Source organism: Brachyhypopomus gauderio, chromosome 4 (genome assembly GCF_052324685.1).
Source record: "Brachyhypopomus gauderio isolate BG-103 chromosome 4, BGAUD_0.2, whole genome shotgun sequence".
Classification (NCBI taxonomy): domain Eukaryota; kingdom Metazoa; phylum Chordata; class Actinopteri; order Gymnotiformes; family Hypopomidae; genus Brachyhypopomus; species Brachyhypopomus gauderio.
In genome coordinates this window covers 3,760,686-3,783,877 of record NC_135214.1, presented here as the reverse complement: position 1 = coordinate 3,783,877, position 23,192 = coordinate 3,760,686, and the positions used below count along the sequence as shown (strand labels likewise).

The window sequence follows — 23,192 nt, the reverse complement described above, 5'->3', positions numbered from 1 at the left end:
GCGGTTAGGCAACTGGTCTTGTGACCAAAGGGTCGTGGGTTTGATTCCCAGACCTGAGGCCATTACTGAGGTGCCCCTGAGCAAGGCCCTTAACCCTCAATTGCTCACTTGTATAAAAAATGAGATAAAAATGTAAGTTGCTCTGGATAAGGGCATCTGCCAAATGCTGTAAATGTAAATGTACAACTGAGTCTCAATTTCAGTTGCAACTTTGGTCAAATTGACAACAATTCCGTTGTACGTCCAACTGCAAAAAAACAAATGTGCCTGATTTATGGAAATGCACAATGAAAACACATAAGCACATTTCAAGTCTCGGACGCAATGTTGGCAGATGACCTTCTGAAACAGAGATGACACCCGATCTTCTGCTGGTCTGCAATGCAGGCATTTTCAGTGCCTGCTTATCATAAGTTAACTAGTAAACTTTAAGGTCAATGATGACTTAGGCAGTCAAGAACAAGCCACCATTTGTCCCTGAAAAACATGCTTTAACAATATGCTCTTGGGTTATTGTCGTACTGTAACATGAAACACCATTCACTGAGCTATATTTATATTTGTTATACTAGTGTCTGGCATTCGCTAAAACAGCTAAACAGTTGCTTTCCTGCTCTTCAGAATTTGCTCTGCTACTGATGTTGGCAGCCACACCCCTCCAGTAGCGTCACATGTCCACACCAGTGTGTTTCACACTAGGTGCTGGGCTTTGGGTCATGAACACGTTTCGTATCTATTGCTGTATCTATTGCTGGATCACTAGATTTCTTTTTGACCTACACCGAAATCTCTTAATAATTTGACAGTAATCTGGTGATTTTGGTAGATCTTTTGAAGCAGCAGTGCACAGCTTGCACGAAACAACTGCATAGGCAAGCTAATCTAATTACTTATAATCTCCTGAAGTGGACTCTAAGTGGTGAGAAATGCCGGGTTCTTGTATGGTTCACCTAATGTGGGTCTACATTTCACCTCAATTTTCTGCATTTAACCTCGTATTTATTTATGATGTAGACACATGGTGTTGTGAAGACAACAATCTTTTTTGTCTCAGTCATTTATTTATCATTCATGCTTATCGGTTCTTGTACAACGCAAAGATAGTGTTTCTGAGGGACAGACCCCCATGAGTCTCTTTTACACACACACACACACACACACACAAACACACTAAACAGATTCCCACCAAAAGGGAATTTCTATTTGCAAAAATAAGTGCACATTCAGTTTTGTCAGATGTATGAAATATTCTGTCCCTGAGTGACAGATTGTTAATAACCTGATAAAGGAAAATATTTAAAAGAACCTTTGAAGCCCATTTTCCCTCATGGCCTATTATTATATGTATGGAGTTTTACACAAATTTTATATTTAACAATGTGTTTTTTCATGAAAAACTCCTAAATAACATGTTTAAACATTGAGTTTGATTTTTTTTTTATCATAACAAAACAACTGCAAACATTTTAAAAATAGCTCAAGAAAAAAGAATGGGGTGTTGAATTAGTTATGATGTTAAGTGTATATTTACACGATAATATTCCAGATCACAACTGTGCCAAATTATAAATTTAACTCTATGACAGGAAGTGGCACAAGAAAACTAGGACCAATCTAAAATCAGGGTTAGTTCGGAGAAGGATCAAGGCGTTCTGTCCATGAATGTAAATTAACAGAAGGCCTTTATACTTGGACATAAAGCAGTATGCATGAGCAGATCTGGTACATGCTAAGACTGAGAGGCGGGCCCATCTGAGGGGTGAGGTAGATGGGATCATGTGCTCTCCCCACGGACTGGGGCGTCCTGTGTGCGGTTACACAGGTCATAGTAGCTCTCCTTGGACACGGCGTATGTGGCCAGTGCCTGCTTAAACTCTTCCAGAGGACAGTAGACGTCACTGCATCCTGGGATCTTCTGATCCTACAGAGAGACAGGAGGACAGATTCAGAAGGCCCGGGACGGATGAATGCAGGACCCGTCAAGCGCCGTGTGTACGGAGCCAGAATTTGAGTGAACACTCCTACCTGACCGATGTAGGAGACTTTGACATAGTGCTGTTCCAACCGCCGGTGCCAGTAGAGCTCCAGGGTGATGTCGGCGGCATACGGTGGCCATCTCATATCAAACACACCCAGCGCCATCAAGCACGGCATCAGTGTGGTGTCGTGCACCGAGTACAGGAACAGTTTCCTTGCTCCACAAGCGCAGACGTGTGTTAAAGACAAAACATGACCACTGCCTAGTTTATATTCTCTCAACCTACTTGGCGAAACTCTAGCCCGCTAACGCCGCGCTCGAGTACCTTGACGATGTGTACAAATGAGGCAAAAGGCAAGCGACAGGACAGTCTGGCAGACACTGAATGGAGTGTGTTTGCATGCAACTAACAACTTGGATGAATACACTGATGGTGTGACACCTTGCATCAGTTTCTGTGAGGACATTTCTATTCTTGCAAGAAATAAAAAGGCGCAACTACAGCAAGCTGGGGAGCAGGAGATCAGCCAACGACCCGCCAACGACATCTGAACGACATCAACAGCTACAAAAAGCCATCGCCCAAGAGCAGTGGGGGACTGTCAGCTGGCTGAAGAGCCAAATACACACTACTGAAAGGTTTAGAGACCCCCCCCCCAATCACACATCCTTCCACCTCAGCTTCACACCTCATTCAAAATCAGAGCAGAAGCATTAGCACCTCTTCCCCAAACTCTCCACTCAGCATGCACTGAAAATCTGTGGAAATGGTGTGCAGACTATTCCAAAGACAGCCAGGAAGGCACCAGAGCCAGATGGCGTTTCACCTTCCAGGTCTGTGGCGAGCAACTTGCATCTGTTTTCATGCAGATCTTCGACAGACCACTGCAGCATTGTGAAGCTGTGCGAAGTACCTGCTTGCTTCAAATGCCACACAATCCTATTCAGCCCCTCCCAAAAATGACTAAATTACTTCAGACCCATCGCCTTGACCTCTGTAGGCATGAAATCCTTTCAGAGACTCATCAGAACACCTGAAGGACATAAAACCCACGTGATGGACACACTGCAGTCTGTAAATTGGCCCAACAGGTCCATGAATAATGCAGTGTAGGAATACACTTCCATCTTTCAACACCTCCAACAGCCAAGGGCCTACGCAGGGAGTTCTGTTCTTGGACTTCCACTCTTGGACTTCTACGATAAACTCGCCCAGCTCAGCGTGCCTGTTCCCACCTGTCAGTGGATCACCAGCTCGCTCACAGGAGAGCAGCAAGTCAAACTTGGAAGATTCACTTCAGATTTTCAGACAGTGAGTACTGACACTGTGCAGTGAAGCTTTTTTTCCTCTTGCCTTCAGACTCATGACCGATTACCACATACGCGTACTGTTGCTGTACCTCAAAACACTATCTTACACTAAAATCCATCCATCCATCCATCCATTATCTACCGCTTATCCGGAGCCGGGTCGCAGAGGTAGCAGTCTGAGCAGGGAAACCCAAACCTCCCTCTCCCCAGACAGCTCCTCGGGTGGAACACAGAGACGTTCCCAGGCCAGTCGAGAGACATAGTCTCGCCAACGTGTCCTGGGTCTTCCTCGGGGCCTCCTCCCCGGGGGACATGCCTGGAACACCTCCCTAGGAAGGCGCCCAGGGGGCATCCGAAACAGGTGCCCAACTTACACTAAAATATTTTATTTTATTCTACTGTATTTATATTATATTCAGCAATGCTACCTCATATCTGATTGCTGTACCTTGCACATTAAATGAGCAATACATCATTTTTTACCACAAAAAGTATCATGTATCAAACAATATTTAATATATTTATTTTAAATGATTTATCATCATACAGTACACATAAGACTGAAATTGCTTTGTAATCCTCAAATGAACCAGATTATGGCCCATAGACCACATGGAGGGAGCCATGTTTAAAACTCTCATACTTCCAGGCCACTAGGTGTCAATATAATGGTTCTTCATTAGAACCTTCAATGGAAAACTGACTTATTGTTGCTTTAAATACTTCTGATTTAGTGACTGTATATGTGTGAATGTGCGGAGGAATGTGTGTGTGTGTGTGTGTGTGTGTGTGGTTAAACTCAGGATGTCGGTTACTGTGCAGTGCGAAAACTCCATTAATTATGGTCTACTGAATATTGTGTACTCTGCACTGTATGAACGAAGATAAATCCCATGTACGTGCAACCATACTTGACCAACGAAGCCTGACTCTGATTCTAAGTGCACCAGTTTGTGTGAGCGCTGTTTTGAGAACCCAACACTAGGGGGTGACAGTAATCAAATGTCAATGTGGCACATTTAATTCCAAGACCCAAATATTTATATATTGCAGAGTGGCTGTATAAATTATAAGAGTAATTAATACAGAATCAGTAGTGAATGTTTAAGTGCAAATGCAATATCTAAAAATTTATGTTAAAATTTGCAATAACAATTAAAAATATTGGAATTCAGATGGAATTCAATTATGGAATTCAATTATCTCAGTTAAGCAGCAATTCTACAGCAATAAAACTATGTATTAGAATATGGTTTAAAAATATGTAATAGTCATCACAGAGTCTGAATCGCAAACATTAACTAATTTCATTAAATTAATTGTTTCATGATTTTCCGTTATGCCAAAGGTTGTTTTAGCTGTAAATTTGACTGCCGGGATCACAAACTAACCTGCATCCTGTGCTTTTAAAAAATGGGGTGAGTTAAACAGCTAATTGGTTTAATGCCAGTTTATATGCCTTCAAAAAAATCAATATAAACCTGATACCCACTGTAAGTGAGGAAAAGAGAGACATAAGGATGTTCTGCGGCTATGTTAGGGCAGTACCTGGTGTCAAATTCAGGCACAGATGTGTGCACTGCCTTTAGTCAAAGCTTATGAAGGGTATAGCTACAAGTTTTTTTTTGTTTCTTAGACTGCAGTTCTGGTGCTAAGACAGAAAAGTTCACCTGTCTAAATCCTCACCTGTCTATATCCGTGGCAGTTCCATGAACCTTTGTCTCCATGTTGGTGAGGAGTGTATGGAAGACAGGACCCACACACAACTGGAGATTCCGCCTGAATACAGACACAGCTACATAATCAAGAGTCTTTAACACTCATAGGTAGTCCTTACAAACCTCACAAAGTCTGATGAGAAGAAAAAATAAAAATAAAATAAAATACATTTTTGTTCTTCTTTGCTTGTAATGAAACAATAAATCTAAAACAATAAGAATATATTTCCACTACACTAAATGCAAAAATATTTGTGAAGGCAATATTTATTGACTGATGTCTCTATATGAGGAAGACTTCACACACACGTGATCTTTAGTTCAAACCTAAACTTGTTGCAGATGCGATTTTGGGTGGCTCACCTGTTACTGGGCTCATAAATATGGCAGATCATATCCACAGCTCTTTGTTCCACTACTGGCTTCCAGTTCTTCAGTACTACAGGATACGGCAGGCCGTGAGTCTACAAGCGCAAAGAGAATCAACACACAGATACTGATACTGATGGAGCATTTCCCTCCTTGTGTCTACTGATTCCAGCACAGTTGGAATCGTGCTGTGGTCAGACAGCATCACTTTTAGATTAATTAGACTGAGACATATATGTCTGTGCTAAGCAGCGTGTACTTTCGGCTTTGTGTAGAATGATTCTGCTTATCAATCAATCAATCAAAGTTTATTTGTATAGCGCTTTTAACAACTCAAGTTGTCGCAAAGCAGCTTTACAGGGTTTACAAGGTTAACAATACTATGGGTCCAGAACCCTAATGAGCAAGCCAAAGGCGACAGTGGCGAGGAAAAACTCCCTATGATGGTGGGGAATAGGAAGAAACCTCGGGAGAACCAAGACTCAAAAGGGAACCCATCCTCCACTGGGCGGCCCGTTAACACACAAATACACAAGTCACACACAATTCACACAATCAGACTAGGTAAAAGGTAGAATTGAAAGTTCTGGGTTTTGATATTGTCACTGTAAATGTCAATAAATAAATATTAAATAAAATAAAACGTAGCTTCGCAAAATTAATCCCATCATTGAGTATTTAGATTCTGATTTGGTGATTTTAAGACATCTAATAAGACATCTTTAAGACTGCATGTGTGGTGTTCCCAAACCTCTCTGGCCACCATGTCGTCTCTGATGAGGATGAAGTCAAGATGCCGGTGAGGGCCGACGCCCAGTTCAGCCTGAATGCTCTGGAGATCCGAAACGATGTTTGGCAACGTGGCCGACTGTGCCCAACGATAACTGTAGGGCAAAAAGCACAGCCAATCACAGATAGCTGATCACAGGGTTAAGCCAATCACAGATAGCTGATCACAGGCTTAAGCCAATCACAGGGATTCATGTTCAAGTGGAGTTTTACAGAATTTTACTTGCATTTCTGCCTGCATGTCTTTGCAGTGATTCTTTGTCAGTGAAGCATGACATATCCCTTTGTGAACCGAGCACATACTGCACTTTTTTTTTTGACAACGTGTCGCATGACCCACTTCAACTGGATAATAGGCTCATCTCATCTAGAACAATGACCTGTTTTATTTTTTTAGACTTAATTTGATACACCTACTCAGAGCGTCACTATCCATCATGCATTGTAGGATGAGTCACAGAATAGATGTGGAATTGTTTAAGGAACCACTTTATTCACAGATTGGCGCCTGTGTAAGGCCACGTAAGCTTTGTGCAGTCACACTGTGCTGACGCAAGTCATATACTACAAATGCTGGCTACGTATTATATATATGCCATTAAAATCGCAATAAAATAAGAATACAATCAAAACGGGTAGTACACATGCCAATTATTTTATTATTCATTCATTATTTTTTTATATTTTTACAGCCATTGCTTTATTTTTAGTCTTTGCGTACAGAGCTTACCCACTAAGCAGTTTGAGTAGTTTGCATCCATGGAAGTTTGGGTAGAGGATCTCCCTCTCTGCCTTGTCTGTGTAGATAGGCACGGTATCTGGAAAGAATTAGGGGAATAAAGGACAGAAGTAGCACAAGCCGAGGTTAATGCCACGTTAATGCCCTGCCTACACCCCGGCCGACACACACACACCCAGGCTGCTTTACCCGTCTGTTGCTGCTGGAACAGCCCCGCCACCAGACACTTCGCAGACTCGATGGTGCGGACGATGTTGGTCGAGCGAATGCTGAGGAGGAACAGACTCGTAAGACCGGGTGATGTTAGCAAACGGTTTGTGTCAGAGGAAGGTGATCAAGTGTCCTGCAGGTGACTTACTACACCTCCTTGTGGCTAAAGGAAGGGTTGAGGAACTCAACGTCCTGGATGTACTGTCTCCTCAGTCTGAGCCCAAGGTCATAGAGCTGTTGCATGCCCAATGTGGTCAGCTGACCTGGAAACGTGCCACCCTAACAGGGGAGCAGAGGTCAACGCCATTGTTGAAGAAACTAGCTGCTAGGACTCTGCAGACAGCCACAGACACATCAGCTCTTACTGAATGTCACTTCCAGCCCAGAAAACTTACATTAAAGGTAATTAACAGTATATGCAAGAAGCTAAGCAAGAATAATCTTGAAAACACTTTATCTACTGATCAGTACGTTCATCGTCTTTGTGACAGTATTGTACTTTTGGTCAAACAATATGTATTAAAGTTGAAGATTGTATAGATAGTTCTGCTCTACTGGAACTACAGTGAGGATTGAAAGTTTGTAAACATTTTAGAAATCTATATATCTCTGCACAAATTTATCAGATTGTCACAGGTGTCCTAAAAGTAGATGAGAACCAAATCAAACAATTCAGACAAAAAAATATTAAACTCTCATTTGTTTATAGAATAAAATGATCCGGTATTAAATATCTATGAGTGGAAAAGTCTCTCAACATTTGGGATTAGCAGATCATTTGAAGATGAAATTTTACTCAGGTGTTGTCAACCAATGGGCTGACAATGAGGTGTGAGTGGGCACCATTTGATTTAAAGAACTTGGATCTAGCAGGACCCGATCATGTCTGTGAAAGTGTATCATGACATGAACTAAGGAGAGCTCTATGGACCTCAGAAAAAGAGCTCTTTGTGCTGGAATATATTACAAAACCATCTCTTAATAGTTTGGACTCCACCAACCCAAAGTCATTCAGGCTATACAAATGACGAAAATTCAAGATCATTGTTACCAACAAAGAACCAGGACAAGAGCAATTATGTAATTATTCCTGAATATGTAGAAAAATTTAGTTCTTTGTACAAATCACATTCTTTTGCCACCCACTGATATGCAATACTGGATAATAGTCTAATATTTGTAATATATAACTTTTATAATAGCCTCATGTGTTTGGTTCTTCATCTACTTTTAGATATTTGTGACACTCTCGAGGTTTATGTCAAATTCATGCAGAAAAGAGTTCACAAACTTCTAAAACTTTCATACCCCACTGCAAGTTTGTTGCCTAACAGGTCTGACTTATTCCAGTGAAATACTTCATATAAAATCAAATTGCACAAAAACACAAATGTATGACTGCACAGACTGTGAGTGCGTTGGCCCTGTAGCTCTCCTCCACAGGGGAAGATGGTCTAGGGCCTCCATTTAGGTCTGTAACCACATAATCAATTTTGGTGTGATCAGGAACCTCCAGCAGATCGGGAACCCACTTTGCCTTCAAAAGACAAGAAAACATTGGCCCGATTTTAAGGACATGTCCCAATAAAGCACTGTATACAGTTCTCTTTGCAATGAACCACAATCATTTACACTACGTTTTTAGCAAGCTGTACCTCCAAAATATCTGGTATACATTTCAGCGGTGTTCTCGCTCCATGTCTGAACAAGACTTGAACAAGTTTTAGCTCATATGGAGATGAGTACTGGTCAGAACTGGAAGAAATGTTGTCTGTCTCCACATCTTTCCGAACAACCTCAGCCTTCTTCTGAGACCAGAAGATTGACCCAAGAACCACAGTACCCACTGAGCCCACACGAGCCCACAACGTCCTCATGACAATGAATCTGTTAAGAGAGTGATGCCACACACAGGTAAACCACATTTTTACAGTACTGGAGCTGTCAAGGTAACTCTGTTTCATTTGCATCAATATGTAAAGAACATTTAAAATATACATTTAAAAATGCCTCTTCAAGAAATGCCCTATCCAGGCACACTGTATTGGGGGATAAAGTTAGGCCAATTGTAAAGGTATGAGATAGAGAGCATTGGGTTCATTGTTTTATTGGTACCTGATGTGGTATCTTTTCATGGGGCCCACACGCTTAACGTCGCTTAATGTACTGAACAGTGACACATGAACAACAAATTTAATTAATAGTAATTTAATAATAATGAACATGTATTCTAAGAAAAAAAACATTTACGCTATTTACGCTTTTTTAACCCCGTTACGTTTTTACGTAAATATTACTACTTCTTATAATAATACAGCTTCACCTGTGGGTAGTAGGAAGAACTGATGGCGAGTAATACGTTCAAGAATCAGACCATTTCTATGTTGCACCTTAAGCGTTGAACTATATAAATATATATAAAAAACGTTATAAAAAAAACGTTTTATAATGTCACCAAATCCAAAACATTATAGTAAAAATCGGTCATCACGGGCTATTTCACTTAAGCTACACATATAACTGTTACTTTAACGTCACTGTATGCGGGTCTTCATGGCAAAGACTTTGGCTGCCAAAGGAGGCTGAAGTTGCCAGCTATCTCCGTCTTCTCAAATATCCTCCCAGTGAGTTCGCACGTAGGTTTGCGATTAAAGCCCCTGGTCAAACCCAGAGGTAATGACACACAACCGTTGAACACTGTTACTCACATGTATGACTGGTTGTTGCAGAGGTGTCTCCTGAATTAGCTATCCTACATTCATTCCTGTTCGGCAAACTTTCGGTCTTTTGAAACGTATTAGCGTGCTAAATGAGAAATGATTGCTGGAATATGTAGTATTATCTGGCGCTGTCATATAATGTATCGCGATATGTTATGAGCAAGAAAAAAACTACAGATCCCAAAAATGTGTAATTACCGTATATCCTCTATTATATGATGGCCGTTTATTTTTAAAATGTATATTTAATTAGGGTGTTTTACGATAGACACCAGTTAAGCATGACAAAGCACACATTTATTCTCAAAGCAGTTTAGTCCAGCAGTCCTGCTAAAAAAATAATCAAATTTGCGCGCACAAAAACAACACCTCCACCACGAAGTCCTGCTCCCTCACATGCGCAGTGACGAAGATGGTGCAGCTTGGGGTCGATGCTGGTGTCCTGGTGCCAGTTGATAATTATTACGAAAATACATATTTACGAATATTCTATGAATTTTCTGGGTTTATGCGATCGGTGTGGCCCATTTTCTGAAAGGCCCCCTATGCCCTAAAACAGAATTAGATGCATGTGTTGTCTTACATTTACATAGGTCTTAAATGTAAGACCTATGTCTGCTTTTGTATCTGTGACAATGGTGTATTTAGAGTTCTGTAGGCCTATAGCTAAGGCTGAAGGCAACCACCCTACCCAGGACTAGAACCCACATCTATATGAGGTAAACAGGTGCTTGGACCACTGGATCAAGGAGAAAGTGGAAAGTGCCAAAATTGTTTTATTAGGGATTGAAATATTAGTATATTTTTGAAGGGAAACAAAAACTGTTGTAATGTGTAAATATTGGCTGAATATTGCAAAATATTGCAATGTCTGAGAAGCAAAACTAATTAACACATAATCCTACATACACATAATAGGATGATAAATTACATTGCCAGTAATCTCCCCCTCACACATTTTTAAAACAACAAATCAGGTTTCATATCCTTAATTTTCCTGCAATAGTGTGTTCATTATGACATTTTATCTGGCATAAAGCCCATTTTATATACACATTCATTCACACATTTAGTTACTAAAATGAAATACTTAAAAATATATCAAAACCCTGGTTTCCACAAAGTTTAATCTAGCAAAAAAAATTATACCATGTAGCAGCCACTGTAGTCTAATGTTATTTAATGGGGTTGTGCTGCTGAAAATCGGATGTGTTTATGACATTGGTCAAAGTGCTATCATGCTTTCTGGTTAATGCTCATTGTTTATATATGTGCATCAGTTGTCAGGTTTGTAGCTGTCTCTCCCAATGCTAGTAAGGATGCTTTGTTCTTCATGACTCCTGAAATGCTACAGGCAATGCAAAACCTGTGGTGGTAAAACTGAAGGAGGGGTTACACTTCCCAAAGGCACTTGTGCACAGGGAATTTAGCTGGGTTGGAATTAGCCTTCTAACAGCAAACATGGGACCATAAATATTGCACACTTCTGAGTAGATGTCATACGCTGACATCCATTTGATTATGGTGGGTTTGATTGGGAGGGCATGGAAGCAGGTGTATTTGAGTTCAGTATGTATTCCTGTGTGTTGTGCTCGTTGGAGCATAAGGACATATAGGACGGGGCATTCATGCCTGCTTGGCTTTCAGCACCTTGTCCTTTTTACCTTTGATTTCTAAAATGTCTGCCAGCTTGTCGAGTCTGTCCCACCATGCCGAGTGAACTCTCCCAGTAATGTTTGAGATTATTCGTCGTCCGCAGGAAAAACATTCACAGTAGCGCTGCAGTGGCTATGAAACTAAACCATTACTTGTCACTCACACACATGGGTTTGAGAACTTTAATTCACAGTGTCGACTCCATTAAAGTGTCACTAACATATTGGGATGGAGCTCTTTGGCTGATATGTTCATATGCAGTCTTGAAACATTTGTACAGTACAGTAGGCTGGTTTTGGCTTGACTGCTGTGTTTGCTGTATGGTTTTTGAGGATAATAAGAGGCTGTGTATAGTGAACAGAAGGTTAATGATACAGTTGTTCTCACTCTTGACCTTTCTCTGAGGATAAAGTCGCATTGTGCACCAGTGTCTTTTTCCTGCCCATACGTTTATTTGAACAGTGTAAAATCTAAAGCTATTGTTTCTCTAATTAGAATCAGTTATTTCATCCATGCCCTCCAAACTGTGAATGGGGGTCAGTTGTTTTAATAACTTGATCTCACAAATACAACCATTCATTCATCAAGCTGTCCATCCACGCATTGTCCATATATAATTAAGCTTATTTTACTTCTTATTTCTAATCCTTCATAATTCACCTCCCCACTCTACACAATAGTTTCAATGAAACCAGATTAGATGCTCTGATACAGATTCTTTTCCCGCTCCTTCCTCCTCAATTCACTTTATTCTTCTCTACATTATGTCCACTGGCATTTAAAGCAGATATAAGTCATTTTATAAAGTCCTTGAACCATCACTAAAAATATGCTCTAAAATGTCCTGGATTCTGTATCCAGCAACTAAACATTAATGCAATGTGTCTTTGAAATGAGGGACTTTAGATTATCATTTGGATAGAAACCATGGGATGAAAGAGCAAAAACTCTGAACGTTGCTTACAGCAACTTTAAGATGCTCAGTATGAGACTAGAATGAAGCTGGCCATATAACATTTTTGTCCCCTGCTAGTACCAACAACTCAATGTCTCTCTTTCTCTGTCTGTCTGTCTCTCTCTTTCTCTCTCTCTTTCTCTCTCTCTCTCTCTCTCTCTCTCTCTCTCTCTCTCTCTCTCTCTCTCTCTCTCTCTCTCTCTCTCTCACACACACACACACACACAAACACACACACACACACACACACACACACACACAGTATATGCCACCAGACACTAGCATTTTGCCTGTCTCCTCTAACCGCCGAGCTTACAGTCCTCTTTGTCTCACACAGCGAGGTCGTCAGGCCGGACTCTGCTACTGCTGGACCCGCTGGTTTTGCTGAAGCGGCGCTTGTCTCTGACGGAGGTGCCATCAGACCTGGGCGTGGAGGGAGAGCTGGGCGACATTTCTGATTGGCCGTAGCGGCAGGGTCCTGCCACGGCTGCCGGGTGCCCGTAGCTCATCCGCAGGAAATCCTCGCCCGCCCCGGGCTCGTCACGGCTGCAGCGGTGCCGCTCGGTGGCCAGGTTGACTGAATTCTGCTGCTGAGCCAAGTGGTTGGAGAAGGGCTGGTAATTCGAGTGCAGAGGATGAAGATGATGGTGATGAAGATGCGCGGGCGATGTGGGCCCTGCCAAAGCCAGACACTGATCGAAATCCGGAGGCGGCGTGTGCGATTGAGAAGGTTGCGACTGTGGGGTGCTCGGAAGCTCCATTCCGTTGGTTGCCATGACCGCAGTCGCTGTGGAGACAGTCTTTCCACTTTTGTCATGGGTGCGAATATTGCTGTCAGCGGTGCGACTCTCCCTGTACCTTCTAAAGTAACTTTTCCACTTCTTCCAGCCAAGGTGGTAGAGTTCCAGTACGCTGAGGAAGAGAGAGACGGCCGCCACCACCAGCATGAAGACAATGAAGACGTTCTTCTCTGTCGGCCGCGACATGTAGCAGTTGACCGGGTTGGGGCAGGGTGAGGTGTTGCAGTGGTACATGGCGTTCAGGAAGATGCCATACATCATGTACTGAATCACGATGAAGGTCACTTCCATGAACAGACGGATCATGATGCTGAGCACATACGTTTGTAGAAGCGCCCCCTTCAGGCGGATCTTGGCTGGTGCCTCAGACATCTTCTCCCTCTGCTCAAGGTACGCCTTCTCGCTTCCCCCGGCCCCCTCCTCTCCTCGCCCAGGCTCGGCCTGGCACCCCTCCTGCTCCCTCCGTCTCCTCTTCTCCTCCGCCCGGACCGTGTGCATGGCGTGGCCCATGTAGATGAGCGAGGGCGTGGACACGAACACGATCTGCAGCACCCAGTAGCGGATGTGGGCGATGGGGAAGGCGCGGTCGTAGCACACGTTGGTGCAGCCGGGCTGCTGCGTGTCGCACATGAAGTCCGACTGCTCGTCGCCCCACGAGGACTCGGCCGCCGTGCCCAGCACCAGGATGCGGAAGATGAAGAGCACGGTCAGCCACACCTTCCCCACCGAGGTGGAGTGCTCCTGCACCTCCTCCAAGAAGTTCCCCAGGAGGCTCCAGTCGCCCATGGCTCCTTACGGCCTGGACACCTGACCCCTCCGCTGGCCTGTGGGAGAAACACGGAGGGCATGAGTTGTCACCCATGCAAGCGCTATTCTTTGCCGCTTTTTGTCATGAATAGGTTGCATTTTGGAGACAGGGACGTGGTATTGGACATCTGTAAGGGGACGTGTGATCTGTACCTTGCTAGTTCTTCTATAAATGGTGTTATGTTTGTGCTGCAGGTGGCACTAATACTCTCCTGCTCTGCCTTGTTCTGGATTTTCACTCTCCTGTTTCAGAGGAGAACAATGCCAGATCAGTTACATTATCCTCCTCATCCACCCTGAGCACTGTGTTAGCTATATTTGGCTCTGCATGTCTGAGCACCTGAGGTCATGCTGAATGTTTAGTGCATGCTAGCTAAATTGTATTTATGAGCGGCGAGACTGCACAACATGCACACACGGGTGAGCGATTGTGATCCTGGTACGACGCTGCCTCGTTTCAGGGTGGGTGGTGGTTGTGGCTGCTGAGTGTGGGTGGAGCCTGCTGGGGAGCTGCCCCATGACCCTCCCACCCAGACAGAGAGCTGCTTTAGACCACCGTGCAGCTGCCCCGGTACCCAGCGACATTTGCCTGTCTGCGCATTTGTAAATATTTGTTTTGATTAAGTTGAAATAACAAGGACCATATCTCTATTCAGTGACTCGCCACATAAAAAACAAAAAGGAAAAAAAATTTTTTAAACTGGATTTTCATAATGTCTGAGAAACCTCTTGGTCTCCAGAAAATATGAGCTCACTATTTTGATACAGATTATGCACTACAGATGTTTTACAGTATTTTAGCATTCTTCATGCAGTGATGTTTATATGAATGTACACAAGACAGTAAGGGTGAATCTTGGGGTTTACGCACTGACGTGTGCCTGGTGGTTTGTTCACACGGATTGCCAATAAATACTAACATCATAGACCTTATATTTTTTACTAAATATAGTAATGCTCCTGTTGCCCAGATGTCGTCAGTGTTACTTTGATACTCATAGATTAACTGGAAGCTATGAGGTCAACTGGACCACTGACCAGTAGTGGTCTGTTTCCAGAAATAACATCAGTGTGTTCTGCCCATACATAATCCTTCCTTTGAGCCATAGAGCAAAACCCCAAATCAGTAATAATAATAATAATAATAATAATATACAATAATAATAATAATAATTAATATTATTATTATTAGATGTACAACTTTATTTAACCATTTATATAACACCTTTAACAGCATAGGTTAAAGTGCTTTTGCAACTATTTATTATACTGCCAGACAGGCTCCTTAATATAAGATTCTTACACTCACTACAGAACATTAAAGCCAGTATATTGTCTAGTCCTAAAAAAACACTTCCATGACATTGACATTACCAGACATGAGTTTTCTGTAGTTTAAAAAATACTGTGTGCTACACAGTATTATAGGAAAATTGAGATATATGATGATGAAGCAATTCATAGAAAAGCATAACAGAACACAGTGCTTCAAGTGTTACAAAAACATTAATCCCAGGTACTGAAGATTATACAAATCACATGGTTTCACTGTTTAAAAGTAACAATACACTCTACCTCTTAGGGGCCAGGCTCATGGTTTAATGTACATTCAAAAGAAAGCATATTACTGAATTCTGATATAGTTAACAGCTACACTGAAATGAGTTTATAACGTGTGTAGTCACCACTAGTATAGAAGTGTGGCTACACTGGTGAGTTAATCTGGGGTTTAAAGGTTTGGTATATAAATTAAACCCACATGCTACTCAGAAGCTAGAAATAATACTAAAGTAGTACATTAATCTTTTCTAATCAATAATATACAATTTCATGATTCCTCATTCCTGGCCCACACAAGCCCACCATCTTACTGAAGAGTCTGAACAGACCGTTTGATATTTATGGGTACAAAGTAGATTCCTCCCCATTGCTCGGTTGGAGTGTGTGTGTGTGCGTGTGTGTGTGTGTGTGTGTGTGTGTGTGTGGAGCAGCCTTGGTGGGAACGGAATATAAGACGCATCGAAAACAGCAGTGTGACGGAAGTCAGTCTCGCCCTTCGCTCTCTCTCTCCGTTCTGTCCTTCATTCATCTTCCTTTTTTCTTCTCTTAGGAAGTAATCTTAAACAATATGATTTCCTCCAGACTGGCTACTTTAAAGGAAGCAGCCTTCACAGGAATCACAGTGTGAGAGTTTTCTTTCCCAGAGAGAGAGAGAGAGAGAGGTTGTGAAGGGGGCATAGAGGGTCACTTGCCCTAGTCATATTTCAGCATGCTGAGACAATACACCAGACAGCTGAGCCTTATCATGAGACATTTATGAGACAGAGACAAAGGCAACAATCTCTCTCCTGTATGTGAGGATGTAGAAGAAAGGTGCAAAACACATGTGAGTGCGCGCACACGCACACACACACACACACACACACTCACGCACGCGAACACAGTGAGGCATTGAGACAACTGCACAGCAAACACATTTGTAAAATGATAGTGTGTATGTGTTAGTGTATGGGTGTATATATAAATGTAAATAACATATCTGTGTTGAGTGTGATGGTAAACGATGATGAGATGTATTCAGCCTTTTAAAGCTCTCAACACTGATGACAAGATGTGTAAAATATGCTATTTATATGCTTTTATATTTATAAGTGATGCCATTATACCATCTATTGTTAGTTATGTTTGCTATGTGTTGTGCTGTGGCAATTTTATTTTATGCTTCACACTATCTGCATTATATATTACCCAAAATATGAAACTTTGTAATACACCTGTTTAAATTTGCAGCTAACATCTTGATTACTTAAGCATATCAGAGTAGTGTCTGTTGACTAAAAAAATGCTTCAAGGTTCTTAGTTAACAGCAGGTGATCATGTCATGTTAATATAAGGCTATTGCTCCGCATCTCACAGGTGGACAGTGGCTCTTGTGAAAATGTAAATAGTTCAGTCTCCCCATAATATATCTGTGGACCTTTATTAATAACCTCCTGTTTTAACTGCCTCTTTTAATGAAGTGCAGTGCAATGCGTGTTATACTTTTATACAATTTATGTCACTCTGTTATACTCTGAAGCCAAACAAAAATAAACCCAGGAAGAAGGCCCAGCCCTGAATGCTCCCGGGGTCCAGTGAGAACGTGACCGCGGTAGGCTGAAGCATTCTGGTCGTGCTCTGTGAAAGTGCCAGGATGTGCTGGCAGACACAGCCGTGCTGGTTTTCTTCACAGTCGTGCTGCTGTAGTGGGTACAACGATGCCCACACCATAAGAGGCTTTGTAGGCTTCACACATGAGTCCCACCCCCTACCCTGGAGTAAATATTTACTTAAGTTCATTTTCCCCCGAACCAGATTGCGGGGACTACCATAACCAGCGTCACACCACAGACTGTGGTCACACTGCATAAGATTGTTGGAATTCGATTAAGGTTAACGTCAGTTGTTCATCCCCAAATAGCTCCTTGTTACTGGTTTGAGAAGAGCATCGATTCCAGTTAGAGCTTAAATCATACGTGAGGTAGGCGTTAAACTTGGACATGCGCTTACTGGGGGCAAGAGCAGTGTGTAACTTAAGAGAGAGCAGTTGTTAAAGTCTGCACATCTGGGATGAATTAAACTGGCCTGGCCACTTCAGGTAATGATTGGGTCTAGGGTGAAGAGCCGAGTTTAGCTGTTCAAGCCAGAGGGAGACTGGGATAAATCATCACCCGAACTCCCCCAAACAACAACAACAACAAACAGACACACGCCACCAGTCTCAATGCCTTTGGAACACTGTCCCTTTCTCTTTCTCTGAGAATGACGAATTTTTTTACAGGTGGCACACGTAAAGCATCTGTAATTAATTAATGTCTGTACTATTGTTTATCTTTTATGATGAAGCTATATTACAAAAAGATGATATTTCATATCTCTGCAATATATATTTTTTTATTGTCACTTGTATGTTTAATGGGAAGCTGACTTTAGTGTAATTATACAGGTGAATACACAGAGTTTGGCCATTTGTCTTTGTGTGCCTCTTAATGCCTGACTGTGTCAGAGTCATCACTGGTCCTGCCATTAGAGGCAGTGGAAAAAAAAAACACAAATGGATTAAAGTTGCATAAACTAATAAGACAGACTGTGAATATTACTGCTGAAGTGCGATGGGAAGTGGTTTATAGTTCTTGTACACAAAAAGCAAACTTCGGTAATCCACCGTGTACACTCCTCTGTGGGAGAATCGGCCCTGAATCCAAACAGAGAGACAGCAGGCGTGTGCGCCCTTTCTCCGTAACTAACCCTGGCCTATGGTTACTGCCCTGGTGTCATGCATATAAACATTCCTTCCGTTTTTTGTTGATGACAACAGATAGCAAACGACACAGAAAGGGTGAAGGTTAGCACTGATCTGGATATCAACCGAGAGGTTCGGCCGAATCTACACCGGCCGAATGGTATTTTAACATAACAAAAATATAGGCCAGAATTCAGGCTGTTCTATTTAAATTTAAATAAAGGAAAGTTTTAAGTGTATGAATGTTTAACTCGTTAACTGAATAGCTACGTTTTTTAAATGTATTGTTTTCATAGGTTTGTGTGCTAAATTCATACTGTTCATTATATGCACTATTTAATTCATCCTGTAATCTCCTGGAAGTAAACTGAAGATTTTTAAAAGTGATGCATAATATCCAACAGGCTCATATCAGTATAACTAAGAGATTAGCAGCCGGTATAACCAATCAGCTGGTTGGCATAACCAATTAAGCTGCATTTTATTTGTTGTAGTTTTGAACAAAAGAGTTGAAGCTAAATGCTCATCAAATCCTGTGCAGTACGTCTGAAAAGCCACAAACACTCTGTTACAGATGTTGCCCGAGTGACGACACCATAGACTTTTAGATTTTTAGGTATATGGTGAGACTTATTTAAGTTGTTGAATACAAGTACATTTCATACATAATTTTTAAAAGCTTAATGGTATTCCACTTTATGGAAACATGACATATAATATAATAATATTATATATATATATATATATATATATATATATATATATATATATATATATATATATGCACTGATCGACAGACACTTTTTTAAAAACCTTCAAGCTCTACGACTGTTACTTTATCCAATTGCTTGTTCTTGAGCTACAGCATCTGTCATGTCTTCAGACACAAGGATCTTTGACATATGCCTGCAGAAGAAGGAATGATAGTTACCTGCCACGCTGTTGTCCCCTCCGACACACGCGTGTGTGTGTGACAGAGTAAATCAGCCTCTATGGTCCCGTGTTGTGGAGTTAGGGAAGCAGCTCCTTGGTTTCAGTCCACTGGTGGTAGCGGTGTGGCGGCTGGGGAGTGCGGGGCCGGTCTTTACGTCCTGAGCTTTCGGGACATGTGTGTGTGTGTGTCCCAGGAGATGATGACCTGCTCCTGACCCCCCAGAATCTCTCACAGAGCAGGCCCTCCGTGGTCGTCCTGCTGTGGAAATGAGAGCACTATGGTGGGGCAAACATGGTCCATCTCTGGAGGTGTTTCTTATTACCCCACCCCCATCTCCCCCTCCCCCTCCCCCTTTCCTCTGCCCCCTGCCACCCCCTTCACTTGCTGCCTCTCCATTTTGGTGAGAAGAATACCATCGCGTAAGAAAAGGAAGTGAGATTGTATTAGAACACAATGGGTGTGCTGCTCAGGTCGAGTTTTAGTGCTTACAATCCACACTAATGTACAAGGTGCTTAGCGTCGTGTGTGTGTGTGTGTGTGTGTGTGTGTGTGTGTGTGTGTGTGTGTGTGTGTGTGTGTGTGTGTGTGTGTGTGTGTGTGTGCGCGTGTGTGTGTGTGTGTGTGAGAGTTTAAGTTTCTGGTTAGGATGTGTGTGTAAATGTACCACTGTCCTAAGCCTGGTCCTTGTGTTCAGTTACAGCTGAGCATACAGTATGTGTGTGATATACACGTAAGTGATTATGCCTGACTCTGAATTAGTCTGATGAACTAGTGTTGAGTGTCGGCACATAATCAGTATCAAGACAGGAGAAGGTGTTGTACCTGATCACATGACGTGTTGAGTGTTGAGTGTTGCTCTAGCTGCTCTTTCTCCAGGTCTCCCCTGCCTTGGTCTGTCATCTCCTTCCTTGGATGAAGGGCTAGAGAGTGATGGGATGTTTTGCAATCAGCTGTAGTGGGAGCAGCTGCTCTAGCTGCTATAGCTGCCCTGACTGCTCTAGCTGCTCTTGCTCTAGCTGCCCTGGCTGCTCTTGCTCTAGCCGCTTTAGCTGCTCTTGCTCTAGCTGCTAGAGCTGCTCTGACTGATCTAGCTGCTCTTGTTCTAGCTGCTCTTGCTCTAGCCGCTCTGGCTGCCCTGACTGTTCTGGCTGCTCTGATTTTTCTAGCTGCTTTAGCTGCCTTGACTGCTCTAGCTGCTCTTGCTCTAGCTGCTCTAGCTGCCCTGACTGTTCTAGCTGCTCTTGCTCTAGCTGCCCTGGCTGCTCTTGCTCTAGCCGCTTTAGCTGCTCTTGCTCTAGCTGCTATAGCTGCTCTGACTGATCTAGCTGCTCTTGTTCTAGCTGCTCTTGCTCTAGCCGCTCTGGCTGCCCTGACTGTTCTGGCTGCCCTGACTGTTCCAGCTGCTCTGACTGCTCTAGCCGCTCTAGCTGCATCCCACACACTTCTCTCCTCTGGTTGGTCCACTATTCTGCTTTGTCTTCATCTCACGGCTCCTCTACACACGCAGGCACTGGTGCAGCCCCCTGTTGGTCAGCAGCCTGCAGATATATGACGTATGTAATGGGAAGTGTTTAGGTTCTCCTGAGAGTGTGCCTGCGCTTAGACGTCTGCGAGAGGATACAGCACGTATGCACGTATTTACACCTTCATGTTTCTGTGTGTGAGTGTGTGTATGTGTGTGTGTGGGCATCTCTTTAGCTCATTGTGGGGACCAAATGTACCTGTGATAATAGGGAATTGCTATGGGCACATTGAGCCCAATAAGAAAAACATTTACAAAAATAGATAAAATTAATAAATAGTTAAAAACCTGAAGGATTTAAGGAAAATCAGAAATTAATTCATGTACAGTATATAACTAAGGAAATATCTATTCCTTTAAATATGGCTACCTAAACTGGATTTGGTGTACACACTCCATTACTTCGCACAGGTCACGGGCTTGAATCCTCCTTGCTGCAAGGCCTGTGTGTGTGTGATGGTTTGATGGACATCTCTTACATTTAATTCCTCCTTGCTGCAAGGCCTGAGTGTGCGTGCGTGTGTGTGTGTGTGTGTGTGTGTGTGTGTGTGTGTGTGTGTGTGTGTGTGTGTGAGTGTGTGTGCGTATGCATGCGTTTGTGTGTGTGTGTGTGTGTGTGTGTGTATGCGTGTGTGTGTGTGTGTGTGTGTGTGTGTGTGTGTGTGTGTGTGTGTGTGTGAGTGTGTGTGCGTGTGTGTGCGTATGCATGCGTGTGTGTGTGTGTGTGTGTGTGTATGCGTGTGTGTGTGTGTGTGTGTGTGTGTGTGTGTGTGTGTGTGTGTGTGTGTGTGTGTGTGTGTGTGTGTATGTGGGGTTCTTGCTATAGGGTGTGCCTGAGCACAAAGGCAGTCACCGTGTTGATTTAGTAGCTGATAGCAGAGGTGATAAGGCCAGTAGTAGTGACATTGACCACATTTACTCTCTCTCAGGAAACCCCACCCCCCTCCCAAATAAGGAGAGGAGAGCAGAGTTGAGGAGAGGTGAGGTGAGGAGAGCTGAGGAGAGCTGAGGAGAGGTGAGGTGAGGTGAGGTGAGGTGATGTGAGGAGAGGTGAGGTGAGGTGAGGTGAGGTGATGTGAGGAGAGGTGAGGTGAGGTGAGGTGAGGAGAGGAGAGGTGAGGTGAGGTGAGATGAGGTGATGTGAGGAGAGGTGAGGTGAGGTGAGGTGATGTGAGGAGAGGTGAGGTGAGGTGAGGAGAGGAGAGGTGAGGTGAGGAGAGGTGAGGAGAGGTGAGGTGAGGTGAGATGAGGTGATGTGAGGAGAGGTGAGGTGAGGTGAGGTGAGGAGAGGTGAGGTGAGGTGAGATGAGGTGATGTGAGGAGAGGTGAGGTGAGGTGAGGAGAGGTGAGGTGAGGAGAGGTGAGGTGATGTGAGGAGAGGTGAGGAGAGGTGAGGTGAGGTGAGGAGAGGTGAGGTGAGGAGAGGTGAGGTGAGATGAGGTGAGGAGAGGTGAGGTGAGGAGAGGTGAGGTGATGTGAGGAGAGGTGAGGTGAGGAGAGGTGAGGAGAGGTGAGGTGAGGAGAGGTGAGGTGAGGTGAGGAGAGGTGAGGTGATGTGAGGAGAGGTGAGGTGAGGAGAGGTGAGGTGAGATGAGGTGATGTGAGGAGAGGTGAGGTGAGGTGATGTGAGGAGAGGTGAGGTGAGGTGAGATGAGGTGAGTAGAGATGAGGAGAGGTGAGGTGAGATGAGGTGAGTAGAGATGAGGAGAGGTGAGGTGAGGTGAGTATAGATGAGGAGAGGAGAGGTGAGGTGATGTGAGGTGAGTAGAGATGAGGAGAGGTGAGGTGAGGTGAGATGAGGTGAGTAGAGATGAGGAGAGGTGAGGTGAGGTGAGTATAGATGAGGAGAGGAGAGGTGAGGTGATGTGAGGTGAGTAGAGGTGAGGAGAGGAGAGGTGAGGTGAGTAGAGATGAGGAGAGGTGAGGTGAGGTGAGGTGAGGTGAGGAGAGGTGAGGTGAGGAGAAGGTAGGAGAGGTCAGGTGAGGAGAGCAGAGATGAGGAGAGATGAGGAGAGGGGAGGTGAAGAGTCAGTGGTGAATTGGAAGGCCATATAATCATTAAGCAATTGGTCAGTGTGTCTGGTGCCTGCGGCCTTGGCCAGCAGCAGATTAGTTTTGTTTATGCTGTAAACCTAAATGAAGTGTTGAGGGAGGGAGGGCTGACATCTCTGCAGAGTAGAGCAGTAACCTGTTGGTTGGGGGGATCTGCATGTTTGATGTACATACATGGATCCATGTTTTATCAAGTCCTGTGAGGGTGCTGAGCTCAGAACACACTGCCCCACTGAACCAGGCTGGAGGAACATGATGCAGACAAGTAAACACCTCCACAAAACTTTGTAGGTTATGAGATGGATGTATTGGACAGAAACAGCTTCATGCAGCAGAGGAGTGAGTGAGTG

General features: G+C 43.4%; 2 protein-coding genes across 6 annotated transcripts; both read right to left on the bottom strand.

Moving 5' to 3' along the window:
* Positions 1-996: 996 nt before the first annotated feature.
* Positions 997-9,958, bottom strand: acp6 (acid phosphatase 6, lysophosphatidic). 5 transcript variants are annotated; one of them, XM_077001609.1, is made up of 11 exons: positions 9,230-9,265; positions 8,770-9,001; positions 8,523-8,651; positions 7,263-7,393; positions 7,094-7,173; positions 6,896-6,983; positions 6,128-6,260; positions 5,371-5,471; positions 4,976-5,068; positions 2,026-2,191; positions 999-1,921 (listed from the first exon to the last, which is right to left on the bottom strand). In XM_077001609.1, exons 1-11 carry the CDS (start codon positions 9,247-9,249, stop codon positions 1,775-1,777), a joined length of 1,320 nt encoding a protein of 439 aa, XP_076857724.1. In that variant the 5' UTR covers positions 9,250-9,265; the 3' UTR covers positions 999-1,774. The 5 variants fall into 5 exon arrangements, 4 of the variants coding, with proteins under 4 accessions (XP_076857722.1, XP_076857724.1, XP_076857723.1 ...); XR_013130300.1 differs by having other exon boundaries at positions 1,782-1,921; positions 2,026-2,195; positions 9,230-9,271; XM_077001607.1 differs by having other exon boundaries at positions 997-2,191; positions 9,230-9,273.
* Positions 9,959-10,594: 636 nt separating this feature from the next.
* gja5a (gap junction protein, alpha 5a) lies at positions 10,595-19,538 on the bottom strand. The gene is made up of 2 exons (XM_077001611.1): positions 19,266-19,538; positions 10,595-14,069 (listed from the first exon to the last, which is right to left on the bottom strand). Exon 2 carries the CDS (start codon positions 14,029-14,031, stop codon positions 12,775-12,777), a length of 1,257 nt encoding a protein of 418 aa, XP_076857726.1. The 5' UTR covers positions 14,032-14,069; positions 19,266-19,538; the 3' UTR covers positions 10,595-12,774.
* Between the last annotated feature and the right edge of the window lie 3,654 nt (positions 19,539-23,192).